This window comes from Myotis nattereri (assembly GCF_964212035.1).
Source record: "Myotis nattereri genome assembly, chromosome: 18".
Lineage (NCBI taxonomy): Eukaryota > Metazoa > Chordata > Mammalia > Chiroptera > Vespertilionidae > Myotis > Myotis nattereri.
In genome coordinates this window covers 2,615,441-2,641,357 of record NC_138093.1, presented here as the reverse complement: position 1 = coordinate 2,641,357, position 25,917 = coordinate 2,615,441, and the positions used below count along the sequence as shown (strand labels likewise).

General features: G+C 56.1%; 1 protein-coding gene across 1 annotated transcript; it reads right to left on the bottom strand.

Moving 5' to 3' along the window:
* Positions 1–24,292: 24,292 nt before the first annotated feature.
* GPR88 (G protein-coupled receptor 88) lies at positions 24,293–25,457 on the bottom strand (the record flags this gene model as incomplete). The annotated part of the gene is made up of 1 exon (XM_081112855.1): positions 24,293–25,457. The coding sequence occupies exon 1, from the start codon at positions 25,439–25,441 to the stop codon at positions 24,293–24,295; it is 1,149 nt and encodes a 382-aa protein (XP_080968981.1). The 5' UTR covers positions 25,442–25,457.
* Between the last annotated feature and the right edge of the window lie 460 nt (positions 25,458–25,917).

Below are 25,917 nucleotides of genomic sequence, written 5' to 3'. Positions count from 1 at the left end.
ACCTGGAAGCTGGGCTGGCCCCTGCCTGCGTCAGCCCGTAAATATAGTGGAAATGACCTTGCGTGAGTTGTAGGCTTGGCCTGAGCGAGGACTGGAAACTTGCACTTCCTGCCTCCTGGTGCCCTGACTCCATGTCGGGAGTCTGAGCTCCTTTGCAGAAAGGCCGAAGGTGTGGAGGGGCTCCGAAGTGACTAACAAGGCCTCCTGGACACTCACCCGGTTGAGCCCTCTTATGGCTCCCACGTCTCACGTGGCAGCTCTGGGACCAATACAGCAGGAAGGACCCTGGTGAAGTCGGCCCAGGGGAGCTTGCGCAACTCCGCAAATTAGGAGAGAGGACAAGACGTTGTTGTCTTGAGCCACTCAGCACGGGTGGGATGGGCTGCAGGGCGATAGGTAACGGGGCAAGTGAGTCCCCGAGGGCCATGATAAAGCAGGACTGCAAACCAGGCCTCCCCGTTAGAGTGCTACCTCGGATGGCCTTTCCGCGTCAGCTCACCGCTCGCCAGTTGTTTGGCCCATGCTTTTAGTCACAGGTGGGAATTATTACTGTGAAGCCTCAGTCTTACCTGTGTGTGTATATACCAGCGGTTCTCAACCTGTGGGTCACGACCCCTTTGGCGGTTGAACGACCCTTTCACAGGGGTCGCCTAAGACCATCCTGCATATCAGATATTTACATTATGATTCATAAGAGTAGCAACATGACAGTTATGAAGTAGCAACAAAAATGATTTTATGGTTGGCTCACAACATGAACTGTATTTAAAGGGCCAGAAGGTTGAGAACCACTAGTTTATACACATACATCTTCAAGTTTGTTTGTAAATTTACTGTAGAAACACACACAACTCGCAGAAGCTATCGGCCCGGCACAGAGTCGGGCCTGGAGATTAGTGGAGGGGAATCCCAGCGGAGATCACCAAATTTTACATGTCAGGGACTGCCTGGCAGCAAGGGCACCAGCTAATGCCTGTGCTTAAGCTTCTCCATGAGAGGATCCCGACGGGAGCCACACCACAGCCACGCAACCCCAGCACGGCCATTTGCTCCCTAGCTTCCTAGAGAAAACGCCGGCGTGAGTATGCGGTCTGGCTTCCAGAAGACATCCATCTCCTGCCAGAACCAGAGACCACGGCAGCCGCTGCAGCGCAGCCCTGCCTGCAGCCTCCGCATTCACAGCGTGGCCTCTGAGCAGCAACCGCCTCCCGCTCAAACTGACTCCAGAGCCAGTTCCGGAAACGGGCCTTTGACTTGCTCTCTGTGTCCTTTTAAAAATAGGAGAGAAATGTGTGTAGACAAAGATGAGCCCACACTCTTTTACACTCGCAGCGCACTAGGCCTTTCCCATGGCTTCTCAGGCATCTCCTGGCCCCGCCGTGTGGGTCTTCTCTCCTCCCTGGTGCTCAGCAGGTGCTGCCTGTGTCCATCGCTTGCGTCATCCCTGGTCCAGTGGCATCTCCACACCCCTCTCTCCTTCTCACTCTGAGTCAGCTCGTCACCGAGTGCCGTCCTGTCTGCCTCTACACCCACCAGGTTGTACCCTCTGGATGGGCATGATTCAACACAGTCCTATCCTGTGTGAGTGGCATCTCAATAAAGCCATCATTAAACATTAAAAATACGTCTAGCGTCTCCCCCACCCCTCCTCCCCAGAGTTTTGTGGGCGCAGATGCCCTCACCACCAACACCTCAAAGTGGCGGAAGGAGAAGTTCACTACCGCGCCCTCAGAACAGGCTGAAGACTACCTCCTCCCATGGGAAGGACACCGAGACCAGGTGACGGGCTCCAAGTCACAAAACGTCTTCCGAAAATGCCGCCCCGCAGCCCAGCCATACATGCTCCAATAGCCATTTCTTGCTTGTGACTACATGGCAGACCCCGCGCTGGACATGAATATATAGAAATAGGAACAATCGAGTCGCTTGGGAGGGTCCTTCAGCTTCTCTTGACTAGTTTTATATGCATCGTTTTTTAAAAAAACTAACCTGATTTCTCAATAACACGTAATTATTTTCTTATTTCAAGAAGTGAACCCATTTCTTCTGCTCTGCCCTGGGAAGACCCACCTTAAAGCCACGCCTTCCCAGGGGCAGTTTCTCTCTCAGCAGGTCCTCCTCCCGCCCTTCTTTCCAGAGCTTCGCCCACTCACAGTACTTAGACGCCCCTCCAGCGACCCCTCCATCATTCAGTCTCTGTCATCGTCATTATCAAGTCTCTCAAAAGAGCATCTCCGTCCTGTACCGAGGCGGTTTCTGCGCCCATGCCCAGTGCCCTCCCCTAAGCTCACAGCCCCATCTGCGCACTCTCACGCCCCTGGCGCTCTCTGCAGGATTTGACCCTGCTGACTTCTCCCTGCTCACTCGCACCTCCTCCGCTAGGTGGACAGCCCTGCTCTGCTCTCTCCCCTTGTCCCTGCGTTCTTTGTCTCCCTAGGAGCTGTCATCTTCCCCCAGCAGCCACTCATCCCTTCTGTTACCTCAGCGGCACCCCTGCCGTCAACTGGCACCCTTTGGGGGTCCCGCAGGTCTCCGTCCTCAACCACAACCACAGCCATAACTCGGGCCCCCCGGAGCCATCCGTCTGGCAGTGCACGTGGCCCACAGGGGACAAGGAGGCGTGTTGACTAGAGAAATGAGGGGACCGCAAGCAGCCGGTCCAGGCTGACACCTCCAGGTTGAGGGGACCACTTCGGGCGAGTGTAGTGCTCCAGGTGGCAGAGAAGGGCCCTGGAGAGCTTGCGAGTGGGCGAATTTGCTTTCACTCGATGGAATCTTACTCATGGCTCTATTTCTTGTTAGTCATGTGGCTTTTCATATGACCGCTGCCCTTGGCAGGCACCACAGCCAGTTTATCTCAGAGTCAGCAGCCAGCGCCTTCCTATTTTCAGATTTAATCTTCATGAGAACTGTGGGCAGAACCTCCGGGCTGGTACTGCTGAGGCCACCGGAGCTGGGAGAACTCGGTCCAGCAAGTTGTCCAGCTGTCCAAAGCGAGCAGGGCAGCCACCTCCCAGCGTTTTTGGAAGAAATCTCTCCCTCCCTCGTCTGACATGAGCTTGAATGAGTCAGATGCCTTTTCCTTGGGCTCATAAATGACAAAGTCAGGAACTGATTTAGTAGCTTAATCCCGAGCCCGGTGTCGCAGACAGGAAAGCGTGGAGTGCAGGAGGCGGGCGGGAGGGCCGGCAATGGAGTCTCGCCCTGGCCGTGCCTAACCTAGACTGGGCTTGGCACACGGGTCCTCTCCAGGGGCTCTTCCGGTCTGCAATTCCGAGTCCAGGTCGCCAACACATTCAGAAAGGTGGGCCTCTGGGGTGCGGTAGCCCACTGACACTGGATGTTGTTGCAAATAACAGCGGGATTGAGGTGCTCACCGCCCCCCTCCCGTGAGTCTCCTAACTAGCGGCTAAGCAGCGTCTGTGAAAGGCCAGGCCCCTGGCTCCCACAGGGAGACAGTCAGTGGGACCCCACTCTCGCCAGGACCTGAACCCAAGTGCCTGCACTAGAATAATGTCTCCAGGCAATGAAAGCGGCTTCTCCCTGTCCAGGGAGGCCATTCTGTAAAGACAGCGTGAGGGCGCCCCTGCTGGGCCTAGGACAGGGTTTACCCTCCACTCCCCATAGCTCCCCCCTGAGCCGGACACGCAGCCCTCCTGGCCTGCTGCCAGGGCCTCCGTCCTCACGCCTGTAGGATGCACAGAGCCTCTTCCGGCCCCCAGCAGCCTTAGTTCTCAGTTTCCCTGAGCGCTGGCTGGTATCCCTGACACCCTCTTGGTAATAACCCAGGAGCTCCCAGTCTGGGAGCTGGCAGTCTCCCCCTGCCCGGCTCCCTCCCCCATGACCCAACTCACTCAAGTTCCTGTGTCCACCCAACGCTGACCTTGACCTCCACCACCCGCTGCTCTTCCAGCTGGCCACTCTCCTAACTGCCAAGAGTGACGCCCCCCCCCCCCTCCCAGCATAATGAAAGGGTTTCACATCTTCCTTTCTTTGCTGTCTCTGTATGTCAGTGTTTTCGGGCCTAATATTGGCCATGTGCTCTGCAGCTCTCTGGCCTCCGGTTTGCAGAGGAGGAAACTGAAGGACGGGGAGATGGATGATGTACTCAGAGGGGGCACCAGCAGAGGTCAATGTCAGCGCTGAGTGCCCTGCCTTGTCTTGATCCTGTCCTCTCAGTGGCCAGCAGGACTCAGTGAGGGAAGGCCCTTCCTAAACATTGTCTGCTGGCCTTAGGGAAAGTGAAAACTCAAAGGAGGTAAGTGAATTGTCCCAGGATTAAATCATGTATATATATATATACTAGAGGCCCGTTGTACGAAGATTCACGAAATAGGCCTTCCTTCCCCTGGCTGCCGGCACTGGTTTTCCTCTGGCACCCGGCACCCAAGCCTTTGGTCCAGCCGCAGTGGAGAAGCCAAGCCTCTTCAGTCTTCAGTCTTCGCTCCGTGCCTGCATATGCAAATTAACCCGCCATCTTTGTTGGGTTACTTTGCATACTCATCCCGATTGGCTGGTGGGCGTAGCGGAGTGATGGCCAATTTACATGTTTCTCTTTTATTAGTGTGTGTGTGTGTGTGTGTGTGTGTGTGTGTGTGTGTGTATTACTGATTTCAGAAAGGAAGAGATAGAAACATCAATGATGAGAGAGAACCATTGATCGGCTGCCTCCTGCACACCCCACACTGGGGATCGAGCCCCAACCAAGGCATGTGCCCTGACCAGGAATCAAACTGTGACCTCCTGCTTCATAGGTGGATGCTCAAGCACTGAGCCACGCCGCCTGGGCCATCGTAATCAATATTTAAACAGGAGGTTTGGTTAGATGGACAGAGGGCCGGGTGTGAGGAAGAGGAACCAGCACGGATAAAGCTGGGAAGCTGAGAGGAGCCTGCCGCTGATTCCACGCTGTTTGGACAATGTCCCCGCACTTCACTCTCCTCCTCTGTGACAGGAGGCGGGGCCGCGCCCACACTGGCAGGAGGTGTCCCAGCCGCTGGAGGCTGTCGCCCAGCACCCTGTCTTCTGCGGGTACACAGCTAAGCTGTGGGGCATGTTCTTTATCACATTCCCACCAAAACTGTCCGCCTCGCAGGCGGGAGCGCCACTCGCGGCATTTCCCAGAACCGGGGCAGCTTGAGAAATGCCTCCTGCTAAACAAGAGATAAACAGCCAGGCAGCCAGCGTGGGCCCAACGCCCGGCTTCTCGAGGGAGTGGCAGTGTTTATCCCATGAGGCTCTGGGGGTTTAGCCAGCATTCCTTAAGTTGCGACTCCAAGAGCTCCATCTCCAAGACCCTCATTAAACAGGGTGCTGGTGATCCAGGAAGCCTTTGCCCTTCGGACCGAGTGAGTTGACCTAGTTGATTAAAAGACTGACCAGGGGCTTCGCATCCCACGAAGGGCCAGCTTGCTTCACGGAGAGAGAGCAGGCCCGCCTGGTCCCACACTGCCCACTCCTGAGCTCTGGCCAGACAGCAACACAGTGGCACACGCTGCTGTGCCACTAAACAACGAGGGTTCCTGCCCGTACCATGGGCCCGGAGTGCAGTAGTTGCTCAGTAAATATTTACAGAGAAGCTGAGTGAACACAGCCCCACATGTGTAAACAGAGCACTTGTCATGAAGGACGTGGGGTTCTGTTTTGAAGGTGGGACTCCCTCAAGGCTGTGACCTTTGGCTCCTTGCAGTCCCTGCGAAGGTGAGTCCCCTTCAGGGGTCCCAAAGGGGCCCCTGCTGTGGAGACAGGACGGGCTCCAGCTGCTGGAGGGACCCTGGCGTCCCCTTCAAGGGCCTTTGCTGCAATGGTTCCCCCGCGGGGGGCAGCTGTTGGACTGAGGGTCACAGCAGGGGACCAAGGGAGCCTAGTCACCCTGAGAGGACGCTTGTCTGCAGAGAACGCAGGTTCTAAGCAGCAGGACTGCACTCCAAGAGGAGGTCCGAGAGGGGCCAGTGACACATCCTGGTGCAGAGGACACCCGTGCCTCTGAAACCTGCGCATCCCCCGTCACCTCCAGCCATCAACAGGCCTGGCCGAGTCCTGCCTGGGGAGACAGTCTCGGGGCTCAGGATCTTCCTGTCCGCGGACCCCGGGGACACCTGTCGGAAGCCTGGGCTTTCGGGTGCCCTGAGCTGGGACCAACCTGTTTTGCTCCCGGGCACTTTCCTCTTGGAGTGGCAGCCGAGCCTGGGCTGTTTCCTGGGCGAAGAAGCAGAGAAACCCACAGGAGAATCTGCCTGAATAAACCGAATGCCTGTCGAGAAATGGAAGTCGTCAGCAGCACCAGACACTGCAGAGGCCAACGTCACGTCACTGGGACGTGAAAATGACTTTCAGCAGATTTGACAGATGGGTGGCTGTGGGTGACCTTAGCAGGATAGTTTCAGGAACTAGGAAAAGCAAAGGAAGAAATAAAACAGATCGTAGCAAAGTAGACAGGGACTGGTAGGGAGAGAGGGCAGTCAGGAGGTGAGCAATAGAAGGAGGGCTTGTACTTGAAGATGGGTGGGGCGAGGGCTCCGGGGTCAGAGGGCCGGTTGGCACGGAAATCCTCAGCTTTGTTCTGGTCTGGGTCATTCTGAAGAGCCCGAGGGACATCCAGGCGCCATCATCAGGTAGTTAAACTGCAAGTAAAAGTTAGAGCCCAGAGGACACAAAACATGTAAACCACTCGGTGCCAGGCCTGGTGCATAGGATGCCCACTCCATGCTGAGTATGACTTCCCGTCGTTTTCATTATAATAGACTAGAGGCCCGATGCAAGGGTAGGTCTTCGTAGCCCAAGCTGCCTCGCAGCCCCGCCCCTGCCCACTGGTCATTCTGGAAGGTCGTTCTGGAAGGTCATTCTGCCATCCAGTCTAATTAGCATATTAGCTCTTTGTTATATAGGATGTGGCCAGAGGTAGCTTGTTAGCGTTGCGTGCTGGTACATGTTTGTCCCGGGAGATGAGACTTAAAGTACAGTGAAATGTGAGGTGCGGCATGAAACGGGTCATAGCAAGCCTTGAACAGGGCCCGTGTGGGATGAGACAGGCTCATGTCCTGTTGCCTCCCCCCTCGGCACCCCCACCCCCCAGTCACCTCGGAGAAATGAGGGTTTATTCTGCACTTACGCGCATTCCCATGTTCAATAACTGCTGCAGTCGCTGTGTGTTTTGTTTGTTTTTTTCATTTTGAATTCATCTAAACCTAGTGAGAGCTCACACACTGATCCCAGAATGCAGCTCCTTCAAACCCTCATCTATGGCGTGGTTATGCCTATAATATGTGGTGTGCTTATGCCTATAATATGTGGCGTGCTTATGCCTATGTGACGTGGTTATGCCTGTAATATGTGGTGTGCTTTTGTCTGTTTATCTGACGTGCCAGGGCCCCTGCGGAGCTTTGCAAGGCAATATTCTTGGATGCAAAATGCAACCGGGTTTTAGGTAGCTTTGTTAGGAGTCTGCATTCTTCGTCAGGTACGGCACACAAGTAGAGCCCTAGCTTAGCCGTGTGGGCGGGAAATTGGGGGAAATGAAGACCTGTCACCCATGTCATGATTTCTACATGAAGCCTTTAGTGAGGAGGTGTCGCTCAGAGATCCCTGCCGTTGCCTGAGCGACATCGGTGTCACCAGCTGCCTGGCACCCTCGCTTTGGTGCCGAAACTCCCGTTTTCTCCCCATCGGGGCATCCCTCCCACTCCTCAGCGGAAACCAGACCAGAGTTCGTTCAAACTCAGTGGGAAATGGCGGCGAGCGCCATCTTCGCTTGGACTCTCCACAGTAACAGCTAACGTGTGCGTGAGGAGGCGCTGGGGCCACGTTCAGTGCGGCTGTGTCCAGTCCTCCTAGCCACGGCCCCGTGAGGGGTGCCCGTTGATGCCCACACCTTCCAGGGGAGGCCTCTGGCGCTCCGGGTTAAGCAGTCTGCCCAACCAGCAAGGGGGAGATTTGGAATTCAAAACGGAGTCAGACGGCCACCGGAAAAGGCTCCCCCTGCCGCGTCCTCCGTGTCACCGACAGGAATGCCGTCGGGAGCCCAGAGGGCGGACGGCCAGCTGCCCTTCTGGAAGCTTCCACCCCAGCCACAAGGCTCTGTGACTTCCTCTCTGTTCCCAGTCTTCGCTGGCGAGCCCTCCTACCGGGCCCCGCAGCCTCCTGACTCCAGCCCGGGCCTGGGGCTTTCTCCAGGGCATTGGGCCTTCAGCGCCCCCAGGGTAGAGGAAGCTGCGCTCACACACCCCGGAAAGCGATGGTGCTTAACTCACAGGCCTCTGGGCCTGGCGTGTGTGAGGCCATCTGGGTTAGATTCAGCGATCGGAGGCTGGGAGGAAGGGGGAGAGGGAGCAGGCTGTGAAGGATGTGGGGCAGGAGAAGACTCAGAAATCAGTCCACAGGCTCTGGAGCCAAAGCTCACCCGCCAGGTCCAGAAAAAGGCAATGTGGCGTGCATGGGCCCCTCGGCCATGGCAGGGTCCTGCTGGCTGTGGTGACGGTGTGAGGACCACCGCCAGGCAGCTTTTGGATGCCTGTCTACTAGAGTTTGCTGTTTTCTTGCGATTGCACTGGGGTGATGGGCTTAGGGGCGGAATGTCATTCTCGTTCCATGATATTGAGGGTCAAAGCCATCAACATGCCTCATCGCTGTTCCGACAGCCTTGATCGCCGGGTGGGGGTCTCCATGCAGCTCGTACTGGAGGGCTGGGAGTTACATTCTACGTCCTTGAGGAGGGGACATCTACGTAAGTTATACACTCAGATTTTTTAAAGCACATTGTTCTCCTGGATTGTCTTGAATACCTGTCTTACTCTTGGGTTTCTCATAACCAGTTTGGCCTCTTCTTGGTGGAGTGTTTGGAGTTTGGATAGAACTTGGGTTAAAGACAAGGTCCGGTTTCCTAATTCCCTTTCTAAGGCCTATCCTCTAAATTGGACTCACTGGTTACACTTTAAACTTATGACTTATAGTCTTTATTAACCTCTACAGATAATAAAGAATCCCAGCTGTTCTTTGGGAACAGGAGAAACAACAGACTTGCAGTGTTAATGGTTCAAGGCAGCAGAAAGGGGAAATGATTCATAGACAGGATAACTGTTGGTTTAATATAACTGGTCAGTGAAGAAAAAAATCATTTATTCTTTTTGTTTTTTAATCCTCACTCAAGGATATGTTTTACTGATTTTAGAGAAAGGGGAAAGGAGAGAGAGAGACAGAGAGAGATATAAGAGAAACACGCCTACACCGGGGATCAGATGGAAACCCAGGCCTGTGCCCTGACGGAGTGGAACCAGTGAGCTTCTGGTGCAGGGGTTGATGCTCCAACCCACTGAGCAACACCAGCCAGGGCTCCTGTTTTCTTAAAGTTGCGCAGATACTTTCTGCCCCTCGAGGACAGCTCAGTGCACTTTTGAGGATTTGTCCTCCTCCCCGGCCCCACTCAGCACCGGTACTGCGTGAGCATCGCGATCTAGGCAGAACCGGAGATCCTCACGGCGTCAGCATCAAGGTCCTTGGGTTCATCTACTTCAGAACAAGGCACTGGCCCCGCCCCTTCTCAGACTCGGGCATTTATTCTCTTCTCCAACTGGCCAGTCTGCAGCGTGCACATCTTGTGGCCAAACTTACTGTGTTTATAAAGCCTTTCTCTTTGAAAGAAAAACCCACCTCCCAGAAAAAGCCTCCTGTTTTAGCCTCCTGTAAAAATCAGCTGGAAAACGTGCAGGAAAAGTGGGCCCGGTTGGTAGCTGGCTCATCACTAGTGGTTTCACTGACTCAACTATCTTTTCCCCAGAAACGAGTCTATGTGTAGCCAGGGCCTAAACCCAGATCCTGTTGGATCACAGTAAAGTGTGGGTCCCTAAGGACCCCAATTTCAACAGTGAAGGCCAGTGAGCTGGCCTGACTGTGACCCCTGGAATCCCCCTAAAGTGCTTTCCCTGGGGCAAAATCTCCCAGAGAAAAACACCACCAAAGAGATGACGTCACCTTTGTTTTTGGAATAGCCGGACGGGTAAGGGAGAGGCTAGCCATCACAGAGAGTGTGTCTTAACGTTGAACTTTCCTAAGCACAACTGCAGGGTACTTGTAAAACAGACAGCAAGCCAGCCCTGGGGCAGACGGAGAGACTCGCGGGCTTCTGGGAGACACTATTTGGTTCTGAGGTGACCAACTTGCCCTGGCTGGTGTGGCTCAGTGGTAGAGCATCAGCCCACGCACTGAAGGTCACCGGTTTGATTCCCTATCAAGGGCAGTACCGCTCATGCCTGGGTTGCAGGTTTGTTCCACCAGCATGCAGGAGGCAACCAAGCAATGTCTCCTCTCTCTCTCTCTCTCTCTCTCTCTCTCTCTCTCTCTCTCTCTCAATGGCGGGAAATATCCTCAGGTGAGGATTAACAAAAAAGAAAAGCTACAGCAATGAGGTGACCAACTATAAAAGGAATACTGTGTCCACCCAATAATTTCCCCGTGTCCTGGACAGGTGGCCCCGGACTGTCTCAGGCACAGGACATGGGGGCCCACGACACCCAAACTCCGTGAGCGACGGCTGACAGTGCTGGCCACAGGGGAGACGCCCTAGCGCCGCGGTGGCCCACCTCTCGGCCTCACGGATCACCAGTGTTCCGCGGACCACCGATGGGCGGCCGCTGCCCTAGAGCCTTCTCTGCACCTACATATCCTGACGGAGCTAGAACCACAGGCTGCTACCTTGGCAAACAGTGTGCCAGGGAGCATCTGATTTTTTGGTAAAATAGAGATCTACAGTATAAATGTCTATTTGCAAAAATAGTAAAAATCAGAAAGATATGATTGCAGTGCTGGCGGTGGTTAGCACTCAGCGTGGTCCTCAGCGAGAACGCGGCTGGTTTTCAGTTTCCGCTTGTACTTTATTATACACCTTCCGGGGTTTTCTCATTGTGCTTTTTAAAGGCTTTTAAAAACGATATACGTGAGCATACTTTTCCTCTGTCCTGCTGGCGTCTCCTTTCTCCTTCTCGGTCGCATTTCTCCCAACTCCCCGCCAGTGCGACCCTCCCATGCGCCTGGGCCTCCGACTGCAGGGGGTGGAAGGGACCCCGACGGAAAGAATGTGCCGGTGCCGCGGCAGCCGTGGGGACTGGGACCAGCGGGGGCCACGGAGAAAAAAGCACAAAACTCGCATTCGCTTTCTCCCTGGGAGAATTTCCCGAGGCCCGGAGAGCCGACGTGACCACCAGGATGCACAGAGACTTGATTCCACGGCGTCTGTTGGCATCCGCGGTCGTAAACGGAACTCGCGCTTTCCCCAGAGAAGGGGCAGCATGCCGTCTCCCTCGTTCATTCACAACGAAAGCCTCGTCATCGTCATCGGGGCAGATCAGGCCTAGCCGAGGCCGGCGGCGGGAGCGGGGAGGTGGTGCGTTCCGCGGGCGCCAGTCCCGGTCCCGCGGGTCCTGCAGGGCACGCATTCTTTGGATTCTGAGACAGACGCGTCCGAGGCGGCGGGACGGCCCGCTCTGCCTTGGATGGTGTGTGAGCCGCGGAGGGGGGCGGTCACACGGAGGAATGCGCTCTCCACGAGCCCCCGGCTGCTTCTTGTCCGGCACAGGCCCTCCTGTCCTCGGGGTCAGCCCTCGGGGCCAGCCGCCAGCTGCAGGAGGGATGTGCGCATGCGCATAACCACCCGGCCAGCTGCACAGCGTCCGGGACACCGCACCCCACTGAGCGCAGCGCCGGCTCCCAGACACTGGCTTCAGGGCCCCAGACTGCGCAGGCGCCGTGGAGGCTGCAGGTCCTGGGAGGGCACGTGGCGAGAAAGCAGAGCCCGGGGGCCGGCGGCATGCCGTCTCCGGCCCTCCCTGGCCACGTGCTGTGAACACGGGGGGGGGGGGGGGGGGGGGGGGGGAGCCAGTCCTTCCGGGCTCAGTGGGCCCCTCTGTGAAACGGGGTGATAACCGCCCCTGCCTGCCAGCTGTCCTGAGGACTAACTGGCCAAAGCCATCCCAGGCTCTCAGCTGTTGTTTTTAATGCTCATGTCCTGATGTTTTCTCTAACCTTCCCGACGTAAAACTGAGGAAACTCAGGCCCCAGGAGGGTGAGGGACTGACTCTCCCGGGTCCCAGAGCTGATGGCGAGTGAGGTGGGCAAGACCCTGGGCTTCCAGGTCCCTCAGGACACCGGAGCCCAGACGCCCTGCAGGAGCTGAGCACTTCCCACGGGTCTCAAACCCACGGCCTTCGCGCAGGAGGTAAAAACAGGCTCCCCGGGCACAGCACCTCCCCCGCTGACCACCAGCCGGGCGCACTTCTGCCAAGCTGGAAGGGAACATACCGTCCAGGCCATCGGAGGGGAACCAAGGTCACGCTGCACGAGGAAGCTGTCACAGCCCTCTCCCTGGGGCCGGCCTCGCCTGCTGCTAGTGGACACTGTTGACATTGGAGCCATCCCCGACCCACCGGCGCGGCCCGAGGGCAGTGCGTCCCAGCGCAGCTACTCCCAGGGTGGCCGCCCTCTGGCCTGCTGGGCCAGGGAGGACTCCTGTCCTTCGGCTTCCATAAAGTGCACAGTTCTGCATTTTTAGAATAACACAAGAGTCCTTCTTCCCCCCCCCCCCCCCCCCCCGACTGTAATGTGCTTTTCAGTAAAGCTGCTGAGAAAGGCGAGGAATCCCAGCCTCACCTTCGTGTGTGTCTGGCCTGGAAATCAAGGAATAAGCCGAATCGTTTGTGTCCATCAACATGTGCTTTAAAGCAGGGGTGCCCTGGGCTCGGAGCAGTGGCCGGGCAGTGGGCAGGACGGGAGTGCCACCTAGCTGCCCTCCTGGGGGACACCGCCCTTCGTTGGATGTTCTCCGTGCCAGAAGGAACCAGACCGGGTCCAACACCCTGCTGGGCTGATGAGACAGAAACAGACGAAGAGGCCAGCATCTCCCTTCCTATCCGTGCAAAGAGCGTGCACATCAGAGGGGGACCGGGAGCTGGGTAGGATCCTGCACAGTCCGGACCCAGCGCCCCGGCCCTGCCCCACACCACCCCCTGCCATGCATACAAACTCAAGATGGATTAAAGATTACAGAAGAAGGCCTGAAACCGTAAAGCTCCTTGCCGAAAACTCCTTGATGTTGATCTTGGCCATGAAGTTTTGGACTTGAAACCAAAAGCTCAGGCAACAAAAAGAACAGTAAACCAGTGGGATTGCATTAAACTGAAAAGCTTCTGCACAGCAAAGAAAACAGTCAACAAAATTAAGAGGCAGCCTGTGAAATGAAAAACATATTTGCAAATCAAGTTAATATCAAACTAATCCTTATGTGGAACGATTCGATGTGCAATCTGGAGAGCTTAGGCCACTGGAAGAAGAATGAGGCTGGGGGCGGGGCCTGGGTGTGAACAGACGAGTCCCTCACAAACATGGGGTGTAAGGCCAGGAAAATGGACGCCCTATGGCAGCGATTTTCTACCTTTTTCATCTCATGGCACAATAAATGCATTACGAAAAGTCTGCGGCACACCAAAAATTTTATATTTTTTGCCGTTCTGACAAAAAATAGGTATAATTTTTATTGGTTTACAAAAATAATAATAGTGGTTACCTACCGTTTTGCTCCAAAGTTACTTTTAAAAACATCAGATGCCTATACTTGTATATCAGGATTTCTGGTACCAAGAATTAGCCAATCAGATGCCACCTTAATATGCAATGTCACCAATAAGATGCAACTCTTATATGACCTGCAGATTTATGGTTCACGACAGGGCATTCCCACTGGACGGCTATTGTGTTGGCTGTTGTCATTTTTTATTTGACAGTCTAAGGAAGAAGAGGCCGGTGCCCCTGACTGAATAGTCAGGTAGTGCATGTTTTAAAAACAATCGTGGCACAGGTGGAAAATCACTACCCTAAAGAAAAAGAATATTTTAGAATAGAAGTAATCCTGTTATTTGCAGCTTTTTAATATGTCCTACACCTTTTGTGCTATTGTACTATGTTAGTACAGTTTGGGTAATATTATTATATTTAAAATCTTTTTTCCTGAAATATTACTGTTTATTGCATGTAACATTATTTAAAATCTTTTTTCTAAGGGGAGAGTACAGAGAAAGAAAGAAGAGGGTCTGAGACCGATGCTCTCTGCGGGAGGTTGATTAGAGGTGAACCCATCAAGGAACCTGAGGTGCTGTGGGCAGTGAGACAGGGATGCCATAAAGCACGAAGCAGGACCTTCAAGCCAGGGGGGCGTTTATGAAGAAAGTTGTCACTGTGCCGATGCTGCTGAGACATCAAACGACCGGGGCGAGTCAGCTCAACTCGGCCACTTGATTCTAGGGCCTCCAGGAAGCTCTCAGCCCTCACAGACACACCCCAACCCCCACCCAGCCCGGGATGTATGAAAGTCTGCACTTAAATCGTCATTCCTTTGTTTAATTACATACAAAGTCCCACGAGTGAAATAGCAAATTCAGTCATTTCTACCCCCCAGAGAGAATAAGCTTTGGATCATTTGTGGATCCTGGAGATCTGTAAGGAAGAGGCGAGAGAGGGAGAGAGAGACAAGCGTGGGGTAGTGAGGGAAGAGAGGGGATGTCAGAGTGGCGGGGAGGAAAGGCGGACATGCTGGGAGACACCAAGCAGCAACTGATCTCACACATTAGCCCGGGGCCGGCTCCTGCACTGAGTCACTTCTGTTGCAAACTGGTATTCTGGCTGACACTTGATTTCATAAATGCATATGAATCTCCCTCACATCCCCTCAGGGTATACCCACATGGTCTCTTTATATGTGATACATCATCGATAATGAAATTTTTGACATACTCTCTTTACAGTTGTTACATCACCATCCTCCCTGAGGATGTATTAGAGACATAATTAGGGAAAAAACTCTGATGGTCATATAAACACCACATGACAGCAATTTTCAGCCGGTGTGCCCTGGCATGCTGGTGTGCCTCAAGAATTTTTAGAACATGCAATACTTGACTATTGAGTCAGGGCACTGACCTCTTTTCCTTTATAATGTCAAATAAAAAATGACAACGGCCAACACAACAATAGCTGTCCAGTGTGACTAAATCAAAATTGTATCTTTTTTTGGTTATATTGGCAAAAAATATATTTTTTTGGTGTGCTGCAGAAGTTTAGTAATTAGTTTATATGTGCCATGAGATGACAAAGGTCGAAAATCACTGCCACATGATGTTACTATTTAACTAATGGCGATGTGGTGAATGAAATAGACGTTCCAGTAACTAGCATCTTCAGACCAGCCCATACCCAACTAGACCTACCCACAGCCAACTAGACCAACCCACACCCAACTGAACCAAACCACAGCCAAATAGACCCACCCACACCCAACTAGACCAACCCACACCCAAATAGACCAACCCACAGCCAAGCTAGACCTACCCACACCCAAACTAGACCAACTCACACACAAGACCAACCCACATCCCTAGACCAAACCACACCCACACTAACTAGACCCACCCTCAACCCTCAAGAGGTTCCATTTGTCAGAAAGAGGCCCCCCTTCCTGGCTGGGTGCTGGTGAACGTGGATTCCAGTTGGCATGCTTGAGTTGAACCCATTGGTTGCCCACTGCTTTATAGACTCTTAATTCTTCTTTGTTGGTCTTTCACAGATCCTGAGGGGAGAGAAAAACTGATAAACCATCCATCTTTAATGTCAAATGTTTCCACAGTAAATGAGTTCCAGTGACCAGATGGGGGGTAGAAATACCATTCATCAAAGTACTTAATTCTTTAAAAACCCTGCTTCCACATCAGCATGTTCCGAGGAGCAAAACAAAGGAAGTCAGCATCCTCCCCACGACTTGTGGTTAGAAAAATAATGATGTTATGTAACAAATGTCCCTTCACCATAGGAAATTCTACTCAGAAGAATGCACAGTGAGCAAACTAACAGGTTAATGAATGCAGGGAAAAGGCACACCATATGCTGATTCCCGATAGGTCGAGCCAGGTGTACCTCTAGGGAACGTGATTCCTTCCAGATGCAGAGCAGGGCATGAGCCTGGGACAGCGGGTTAGGAATGCAGGAAAAGCTACAGGGGCACAAACAAAGAGACCTTGGCCCCTGGGTAACGGGGTGACTATGCTCTCCACATGTGTCCTTGTGGCGTCTAATCGGAAGTCCCAGCCAGTGATTCTCAAATCGCTTATCTGAGGATGAAATTTCCCTGACTGTGCAAAAAGGAGGCAGCGACAGTCTCCCTAAGGAGGTGTTTTTGAAAAGCAAGCATTTCCTCTCTTCAGATCAACCCCCTCGGAGAAGGTCAGCATTCCTGGAGAGCCTCCAAATGGTCCAGAGAGACTCTGTCCCTGGAGGCTGAACAGCAACAAGAAGGAGAAAATTCAACAAAGTTGCTTAAAAACCAAACAAACAAACAACCACCAAAAACCCCACTTTTCATGTGGAGGCCAAAGGATTGTGGGGTGGGGGTGGGGGGGGGGCGGCGGGTGGGCAGGGGCCCAGGACAGTCGTGTCCCTGGGGCCATGGGGCTGCACTGGGTCAGAGCCAGGACTGGGATTTCGTTTCAGGCGCTGCCCCAGGCAGAAGAGCTCTCCTTGTTAAAATTCATCAGCGGCATTTTCTACGTCGCCCTAGACCAGTGGTCGGCAAACTGTGGCTCGCGAGCCACATGCAGCTCTTTGGCCCCTTGAGTGTGGCTCTTCCACAAAATACCACGTGCGGGCGCGCACGTACAGTGTGATTGAAACTTCGTGGCCCATGCGCAGAAGTCGGTATCTGCCCCTTGGGAACGGTGCCTCGGTAAGACTCCACAACCAGACTGAGAACGTGTGTCTCGCCCCCGACTTTCTCCATGTTCTTCTCCCGCCTGCAGGAGAGCTGGCCCTCCGCCATCTCCACCGCCTCCCGCTACAAAAATGGGGGCTTCGTATGGGATTATCACTTGTCCCTAATACTTTGAATCAGCAACGTGGGGTAGAGAAAAGAGCAGGCAGGTCCGAGAAAACTGGTTTAGCCTCCCACCCCCGCCACTTACTAATTGCTTAATCTCAGGTCCAAGTTCCTGAACTTCTCAGAGCCCTGCTTCCCAACCTGGAAACTGGATCCACACGGGATGGCTGTGAGGGTGACAGAGGTGACACCCTGTCAGCTATTGGTGAGCTCGGAAATGAAGGTTCCTCTCTGTCCCCTACACTGTGTTCGCCGCGACCACAAATGACCTTCCTGGTCCTACACATTCCAGAGTGTGTTCCCCACCTACAGAAGGCCCATCGGGTCCTGCCTGGTCTTCTCGGCTCCTCTGGGCTCTCCTTGAGGGTGTGGGAGTGCGCGCACAATCTCATCCTCTCTCCCCGCCTCGAGGCCCCTTCACAAGTAAGGCCCCTGGGACACCAGCTAAACAAACAAGTCTCTCTCCTTCATCGGGACAGACGGGCAGGACACTCCCCTCCTGTGCGTCCTCAGAGAAGGACTGAGAGGTCCGAGGACCCATGAGATGGAGAGAGAGACACCAGCACTGGCTGAGGACCGCCCCCCCCGCCCCCCCTCCCCCCCCCCCCCCCCGGCCCTGTGCTAGGGTCTCACTTCCTGATCTTATGATTTCTCACCCGACCTCCTTCAGCCCCAATTTACAGAGAGGTCCCTGACTCAGAAATGTCCTAACTCGCCCAGGACTCCCCAGATCGTAAGAGCGTTTCAGTGACCCTAATTGATACATTTCTATGTGGAATTATGGGGAGACAGTGGGTTATGTCCGGGGCCCCCGGCAATCATTGCGTTTGATCAGGTCTCTATTTTGCCAGTCACCATCCACACATGACAAAAACAACTGAAAATCCGCTAACAATTTGGTCAACTTGTAAAAACTGCCCATTTTTCTTCTAAGGAAAACAATTAAAAAACTATACTAGTGAAAACAACTCCCTGGCCCAGCAGGTGTGGCTCAGGGTTGAGCACGGACCTATGAACCAAGAGGTCATGGTTCGATTCCCGGCCAGGGCACATGCCGGAGTTGCAGGCTTGATCCCCGGTGGAGGGTGTGCAGGAGGCAGCCCATCAATAATTCTCTCTCATCATTTCTCTCTCTCCTCCTCCTCCTTTCCTCTCTAAAATCAATTTTAAAAATATTAAAAAAGCAACTTTCTGGAACCTGTGAGCCCTCTCTATTGGCTAAAGTTCAAAACCCCGTGGCCACCTTTAGTCTCATTCCAACATGCGTGGCCCTTCACCCACTGGAGAGAGGCTTGTCCGGAGAGATGTTATTTTAAAGGCCAAACCCCGGCTCAGCAGTCTCGCTCTGGAGTCAGGAACAGTCTGTTTTCCACCGCAGTCCCCTGGGCTCCTCCAGCCCAACAACCGTGGGCTCAGCCTCACACCCTCCCCCTCTGGCAGGCCTGGGCCCAGGACCAGACGACAGGCAGACAGGCAGCCCTCCCCGTCTTTCTGCCCAGCAGTCTCTCCAAAGGATCCGCATCTCAAATCCGCGGTTTGCTCCGGAGGGAGCACCTTAATTAGGTCCCACTGGTCTTCCGCATCCTCTTTCTCCTGCTAACCGGAGGCAACACGGCTCACGGCATGAGGCAGCCAGGAGCGGGGCCCAGGAAGGGGTGGCGTGAGGATGCGGGGCCAGCTATCTTTTTTTTTTTTTTTGCGGGTCCCGCTTCCCTTCACCATTTGATTCTGCCCTTCGGCCGCATCAAGATCACCCACATCCTTCGACTCCCACAGTTTCACCTGCGTATTTGAATCTCAAACAAATAGGTTACAGGCCAGTATTTCGCACCCTGGGTCCCAGCCCAGGGGAAAGCTGCCCAAAATATCAATCACGTGTTTAGGAAGAGAACACATTTCTACAAGTCACCTCTGGATTTAACCCCTGGGCCAACACGCAGGTTTTAGGGACCAGAACTCCTGCCGTAAGGAAAGTCCAAACTAGAAAGCTGGCCCCAGCGTGGTCCTCAGAGAGAGAGAGACCACGCCGCGCACGGTGCGGGGGGATGAGGGTTCCAATCGCACAACTGGAGCCACTGATGGATAATGAATCCCTAACGGGTCTGGAGAGACTGGGGCAGCCCCTGAGTTCAGGGCCAGGGGCAGGCTCTCTGACCGCATCTGACTGCCCCGGGCGCTCCGGGAGTTTGCAGACAGTGTCCACGCGAGGCCCAGGACGCAGGCATTGGGACCCGGGTGCCGCGCAGGCTCGGGGTGCAGCGCAGGCGCGGGGAACAGCCCTGCCAACACGGACTTGAAGATAAAAACAAAGGACTATGGAAACGTGACGTGTTTATTGACATGAAAACTCGATTGGACACCTTGGCTCTGTACTTAATGTCTTTAAAGTTCAAAATTTCTCGGGGAAAATAGCGACTTGAGAGAGAGGGACCAGGTCGCTTGCTGCTGTCACGGCTTCTCCCGGCAGATTTCGTGGAGGAAAGTCGGTCTCCCCCAGGAACACACTCTGGAGTCGCCGGGGCCTCGTCTCCGGTTAAGGATGGGAGTCAAGGGAGGTGGGGAGCACGACCCTCACCCCGGGGTTTGCAGGTCCTGTTGCCTGGACGGCACCCAGAACCATTGCCCTTCCCTCCACCCAGCTCCCGGTCATCCTTAGGTCTCCGACGTCACTTCCTTAGGAAGACCTTTCCCGACCCCTGTGGGGGCCCTGAGCAGAGTACCCCAGTCGCCATACACACACGTGCAGGCGAGGACACGGCAGTGTTACTTTAAAGGCCCGTTTGCCCTACGCATGCGCAAGCAGTGACTCAGCAATCGCGCTATGCGTGCTGCGCAGGCGCAAGCAGTGACTCAGCAATCGCGCTATGCGTGCTGCGCAGGCGCGAGGCAGTGACTCAGCAGTCGCTGTGCGTGCTGCGCAGGCGCACCCTCGTGCACCTGCTCACGTCAGTGCGGCACGGGCGCCGCTAATTGGCACGAGGCCGTTAGCCTGAGCGGGTATATAAGTGCACCGACCAGCCACTCCGGCTGCTTCCGTCGTCATGGGCATGTCCCGCCCGCCTGCTGTCGCTCGCGTGTTCTCCCAATTCCCTGCACCCGCACCCCGAGCTCCTCCAGTCCTCTGCTCGGAGATGCCCGCTTGCTCTCGCCGCTGGCCCAGCTGGCACGGGAGAGGGGCGTCTGTCGCGTCTTCCTTCTGTGCCCTCTCCTCCCTCTGCGCTCGGCCTTCCCCCGCCTCTGCGTCCTCGGGTCTCAGCTTCCCAGCAAGAAAGGCTGGCTTTCGGGAGGAGCGAAGGGGTCTCCGCCCAAAGCGTCCTCCCACCCTCCTCGGGGTGCAGGGTGCCTGGGGGGTGCTTCTGTAGTGACTTGGGAAATGGCTGCAACCCTGAATGCAACAGTGATGCTTCCCTTGTCTCAGGGGGAGGCCCCCCAGGAGCGGAGCGCGGTCAGGCCATGCGGCAGGGCCTCCACCTGACGCCAATGCTGGGGGGGGGGGGGGGGGCTCCTTTCAGCTGCAGGGAATCGCCCTCCTCTGTGCCAGGTGTGCACCTCCTCAGGTCTTCCCGAGGAAAGACAGACTGACTTCTGTGAGGGCCGAAGGGGGGGTGTCTCTGAGACAAACAAAGGTCCTCCTTCCCTCTCCGCCCAGTGCCTGGCAGGTGTGTGGGCCGGGCGCCAGGGCCTGCAGACCAAGCGGGTGCCGCTGACCCCGCCGGAGCCCCGGGCTGCAGGCTCAGTCCCCGGAGTGGGGCGTGCAGGAGGCAGCCAATCCACAACTCTCTCTCATCATGGATGTTTCTATCTCTCTCCCCCTCTCCTGTCCTCTCTGAAATCAATGAAAACATATTTTTTAAAAATCTGATTTCATCCCCCGCCCAGCCGTTCCCCTCCTGGGCTCAGAGTCGGGCAGGAGCGTTGCTCCAGCTCCTTACCGCATTGCCTGGCCTCGGGCCTGCTGCCTCCTTTTCCTTCCTTACTTTTTCTCTGCCGCCTTCTTTTTTTCCTGGGCTTCGCTCTTTAAAACGTTTCATTATGAGAAATTTCACAAGTGGAGAAAGCTGCACGGTAACCCGTGCTCCCCCATCCCGTCCACATCTGACCCACGCTGCCTCCCCCGCACCCTCTCACCTGGGGGTTAGGCCGTGGTTAACCCACGTGTGCACCTGCCTGAGCAGTCCCCGCAGGTGGGAGCCGCTAGGAGAGGCTTCCCGAGAAGGTCCTACGGGAGCCCAGAATCGCCCTCAGACTCAGGAAACTGGGTCCCCACCCGGGTCTCACGCTTTAAAGGGCCTGCTCCCACCTCCCTGGCCCCCCTCCTCCCCAAGGGACGAGGAGGCCCAAGGAAATGTGCCCAGCTGGGGCCCAGAACCTGGGAACTCCCTGCCCAGACGTCTCCAGGCCACGCTGAGCCCTGGGTGCCCTGGTGGATGTGGGCGGTGGGTACGGTGCCCACTGCGAGCTGGGTGTGGCAGAGCTGGGACCTGGGCGCCGAGTCCACACACACGTGGGAGGCCCCTCGAAGTACTGAAAGGGCCCCCCTTGTTCCTGCCAACCAAGCCTCCATCTGAAGCCCCGCCCGCGCCTCCCCACCCACCAAGATTTTTCAGCGTCTGAGCAAGACATTGCAGTGCTTCTCGATGTCCCTGAATGTCGTTTAGGTCCTTGGTTCTCCCGTCAAGTCAGCTCATGGGGCTGGGGAGGAGCCGGGCGAGCCTGTCCGGGTCCCTGGGAGAAGGAGTAACAGGTGCAGGTGGAACAGGAGGCCGCCAGGCGGGTGGAGCAGGTGGAAAGGGTTCACTGAGGACATTGCAGACCACGCTCCGCTGGTACAGAGCTTCCCAAGGGCGTCCTGGGTCCCAGAGCTAAAGGGGCCCCTCCACCCGCCAGCTCCCTCCTCCCCCTGGGTCCTCCTGAAAAGACAGTGCCTCCGTCAGAGTACACTTCCTCCCTCCTCCCGAGCCATGGGCCACTTGCCTGACCTTGGCAATCTCCCCTGACCTTGGCAATCTCCCTGTAGTGTGTGAAGCAAAACCACACGTGGATGCCTCTATACAAACCGAATAAGTGTCTGTGCACTTACTTCATTTTGGAAAGTGGGGGGAAGGGTGTTGTCAGGAAAAACACCCATTACATCCTAGACCTCAGCAAGGGGCAGGGGCAGCTCTAAGTCTTAACAGGCACACCCCTCAAGAAAAAAACAAGTTTATACGCGCAGCAAATATTTTATAGAAGCATCGGGAGATAGCGTTTGCAGCACCCACAGTGAGAAACAAGGAGAAAGGCCTCATTAAAAGACCTTTTTGCTAGAGATTTAGAAGAGGGTCCCCAGCCCCCTCCCCCAAAGGAAAATCCTTTGCCCTGTCCTTGCTGCAACCTAATCCCCAATGAATCCTGCTCACAGCCAGGAGCCTGCACCCATGTCCCTATGCTGGCCCAGGGACCCTGTGTTGTTCTCTAAGGGGGAGGTTATCTTAGAAACTGAACATAAATCCAGCCAGAACGAAGAGTGTGCTTCCACCATGGGTGCCCTGGGACACGGTGTCGCCTGTTTCAGTGACAAGGGGGCATGCAAGGAGACAGGCAGCAGAAAACTCAGAGGAACAGTAGTCTCCACTTTAATCATTTGAATCGAGGAAAATGGGAACAGATGATACCTTCGTAAGAGAGAAATGGTGCATGCACTACAGGTGGAGGGGGCAGGTAGATTAATAAAACGACTGCTGATCTATTATTAGTGTTGAACATGTTTGTTTTGCTTGGTTTTTCTACAAACACATCCAAGTTTCCTGCAACTCCCCATCATTCAAAGGCACGTGTCCCCGCTCTCCCAGCTTACAATGTCCAGAGGGCGGCAAAGCATTACCCGGTTCATGGGGGCCGCTCGGCCCTGTGGGGGATGTAGGGAGCAGTCGGACTGCTGGTAGCGCTGATCGTCTCTTCCCAATCTCATGTTATGAAGTGATTTCACACCATTGTGCCTTCCCAGTGTTCCTGAATACAGCAAGTACACCAAAGGTGAACATGACAAGCCTCAAATCATTTCAGAGCAACTCCCTTTGAAACTGCTCTCATATAACTGAGTTTGTTCCACCTCCTGTAACAGACACGATATTAATGTTAATGTCCCGGGAACACATACGAACTACCTAAGAAACAGCGCTGCCTCCTAACGGGTGGCCTGTCAGAACCCTAAAAGCACAGGCGGCTTCACAGACCTCGTTACTGATCCATCTTGACTGCGGTTCCATCGGCAAGATAAAGTCCCAACTGGGTGCCTTCTCCTCCATCGGGTCAAGGCCAGAAGGACTCTGGGGAGCCGCAGGTGTCTCTGTTCTCTTTTCAAATAGCTGAGGGCCGCTTCTCCCGGCCTGGGGGGCCGTGCAGTGTCCTTGCTTTAGGTATTGCTTTAGGAGGCCGCACGCCCGTAAGTTCTAGCGTGGAGGAGCATGCAACAGCGGCCGACAGGAGCTATGCAGTCGAGGTATCTTTGGGGCTCAGTCACAGCATGTGCACTGAGATATTTTAAATGGTAAAGAAAAAGAAAAAAACAGGAACTTGCTCTCCTTAGCAACCCTTATAGTACAGAGTTCAAGGCTGCAATCACACCCATTATGCAAGTAAGTGGACTGCAGAATGAGGGGGCTGCTGTGTGCATGCTATAGGGCCCGGGACACGGGTACCTGAAGTGGGTGAGCCTCCTACCGTCAGATTCCCGTCAGCACGATGGAAAAGGTTCCACTTTGCCACTCGGTGCCGTTTCTCAGTCTTAGAAGTGCAAAAAGGACTATAAAATAATGTACCTGTGGTTTTATTTTTTTTCCTCACTGGCTAAGATTCTGTCTCATTCAGGAATGATTTTGCTTCATAAAAACCCTTTTAAGAATAAAGGGCTTGAGGTGTTCATGCGGCGCATCCCGGTGTGCGCCCACCACGGAGCTTCTACAATACGTTAAACTCTCATTTCTTCCCCAGAACTGCCCGCGGCTCGCGCACACTCAGGGCGCCCTGTGTATCAGAAGACCGTGAACGTGGGGAGGGTCCTCCGTTCCCAGCTCTTTTCCCCAAACTGTTGAAATAAATGACTGGCTCTGGTTAAACGTCATTTCCCAAGTCCAGGACGTTTCCGGTATTTGACTTTAGGATTTCCTCAAACCACAGAAACCAGGGGTGAAAGACAGGGGCCGCCCAACATGACTTTGGGGACCCCCTTGAGGGAGAGACTCGGTTCGCGTATCCCCCCCTGTTGGGGGTGGAAAGCAAAATCTTCGCACCAAAAATGTCCTGGGCATCGCGCAGGAGCCTTGGGTCCGGGGACCCTTTCCGAGGGCGCGAGGCGACGGCACCAAGGACGCCGGGAGCCGCGCGCTCCGCCGCCCCGGCCCGGCCGGGTCACCAGTGCTGGCCCGCGGCGCCGGCGCCCAGCTGCGCCTGGGACACGGCGGGCATGGCGGTGGCGGCGGCGGCGGCGGCGGCCGCGTCCCCGACGCCGGGCAGCACGGAGCGCACGGAGCGGCGGAACTCCTCGTTCCTCCACGTGTAGAGCAGCGGGTTGAGCGCGGACAGCGCGCAGCACAGCAGCCAGCTGGCCGCCTGCACGCCCCAGGGCACGGGCAGCGCCAGGCCGCGGGCCAGGCTGACCCAGGCGAGCGGCTGCGTGGCCAGCAGGAACACGCCGCCCAGCAGCAGCACCGACAGCCCGCTGAGCCGCCGCTGCGCGCGCCGGGGCTGCAGCGCGGGCGGCAGGGGGGGCGCGGGCGCGGGGGCGCCGGGGCCGGGCGCGCGCGGGGCGGCGGGGAAGGCGGCGGCGGCGGCGGCGCAGCCGGGCAGCTGGTGCAGCAGGTGGAAGTTGAGGACGCTGACCCGCTTGACGCTGACGCGCACGCGGCGCACGATGCCCAGGTAGCAGTGCAGCAGCAGCGCCGTCTGCGCCAGCAGCGCCGCGGCCGCCAGCAGCGCGGGGTAGTGCACGCGCGGGCCCGCGGGGCCGGGGCCGGGGCGCGGCGCCCAGGGCGGCAGCAGCAGCGCCAGCGCCAGCGCCAGCGCCCAGGACAGCGCCAGCAGCCCCGCCGTGTGGCGCCGCCGGTACAGCGCCTGGTAGGTGGCGGGCGCCCGCGTGATGAGCAGGTAGCGGTTCAGGGCCACGAGGCAGTGGGACAGCAGGGACGCGGTGAGGCCGAGGCCCAGCAGCGCGCCCCGCAGCAGCCGGTAGCGGCCGCCCGCGCCGTCCCAGCCCCCGGGCGGCCCCGCGGCGCCGGCGGGCAGCAGCCCCAGCACCGCCTCCTGCGGCATCCAGAGCGCGCACACGCTGAGGTCGGCGGCGCAGCCGTTGACGATGAAGGCGTTGCTGGTGGTCTGCAGCTTGCGGAAGGACGCCACGAGGTAGATGACCATGCCGTTGGCCAGCGTGCCCCCGATGGCCAGGCCCGAGTACAGCAGCGACACGGGGATGCGCCGGCCGGCCCACGCCTCCTCGTCCTCGCAGAGCAGCAGCAGCGAGCCCCCGGCGGCGGACGGGGCCGCGGAGGACGCGTTGGTCATCCTGGCCCGCGCTTCACACCTCGCCGCGGGCTCGGCTAGCGTGGGCCCCGCGCCCGGCGCATCCCGACGCCGCCTGCGGGAGGCCAAGGCGCCCGTCAGCTGCTGCCGCCGACACAAAGGGCTGGAGCCGGAGCGCGGCTGGGGGAGGGGAGGCAGCTCGGGAGGACGGGGGTGGCAGCTGACAGGTACCTGCCTCGGGGGTGTCGCCTGGGCCAGGGAGAGGCCTCTGCGCGCAGCAGGCACCAGGGAAGCCCGGGCACAGAGCTGTGTCCTGAACAGCCTTCTTCTCGCCCCAAAACACACACACACACACATGCACATGCACACTCACATAGCACACTCACATACGCACACACACACACAGGAATACTGCCAGGTGGAGCCCCTAGTTTCCAGGAGAACGTGGAGGTGTCCCCGCTGGGGGAATGCCGGGGAAAGGAGTTGGGTACCTTACTTGTGGGCTCGTCCTTAGCTGG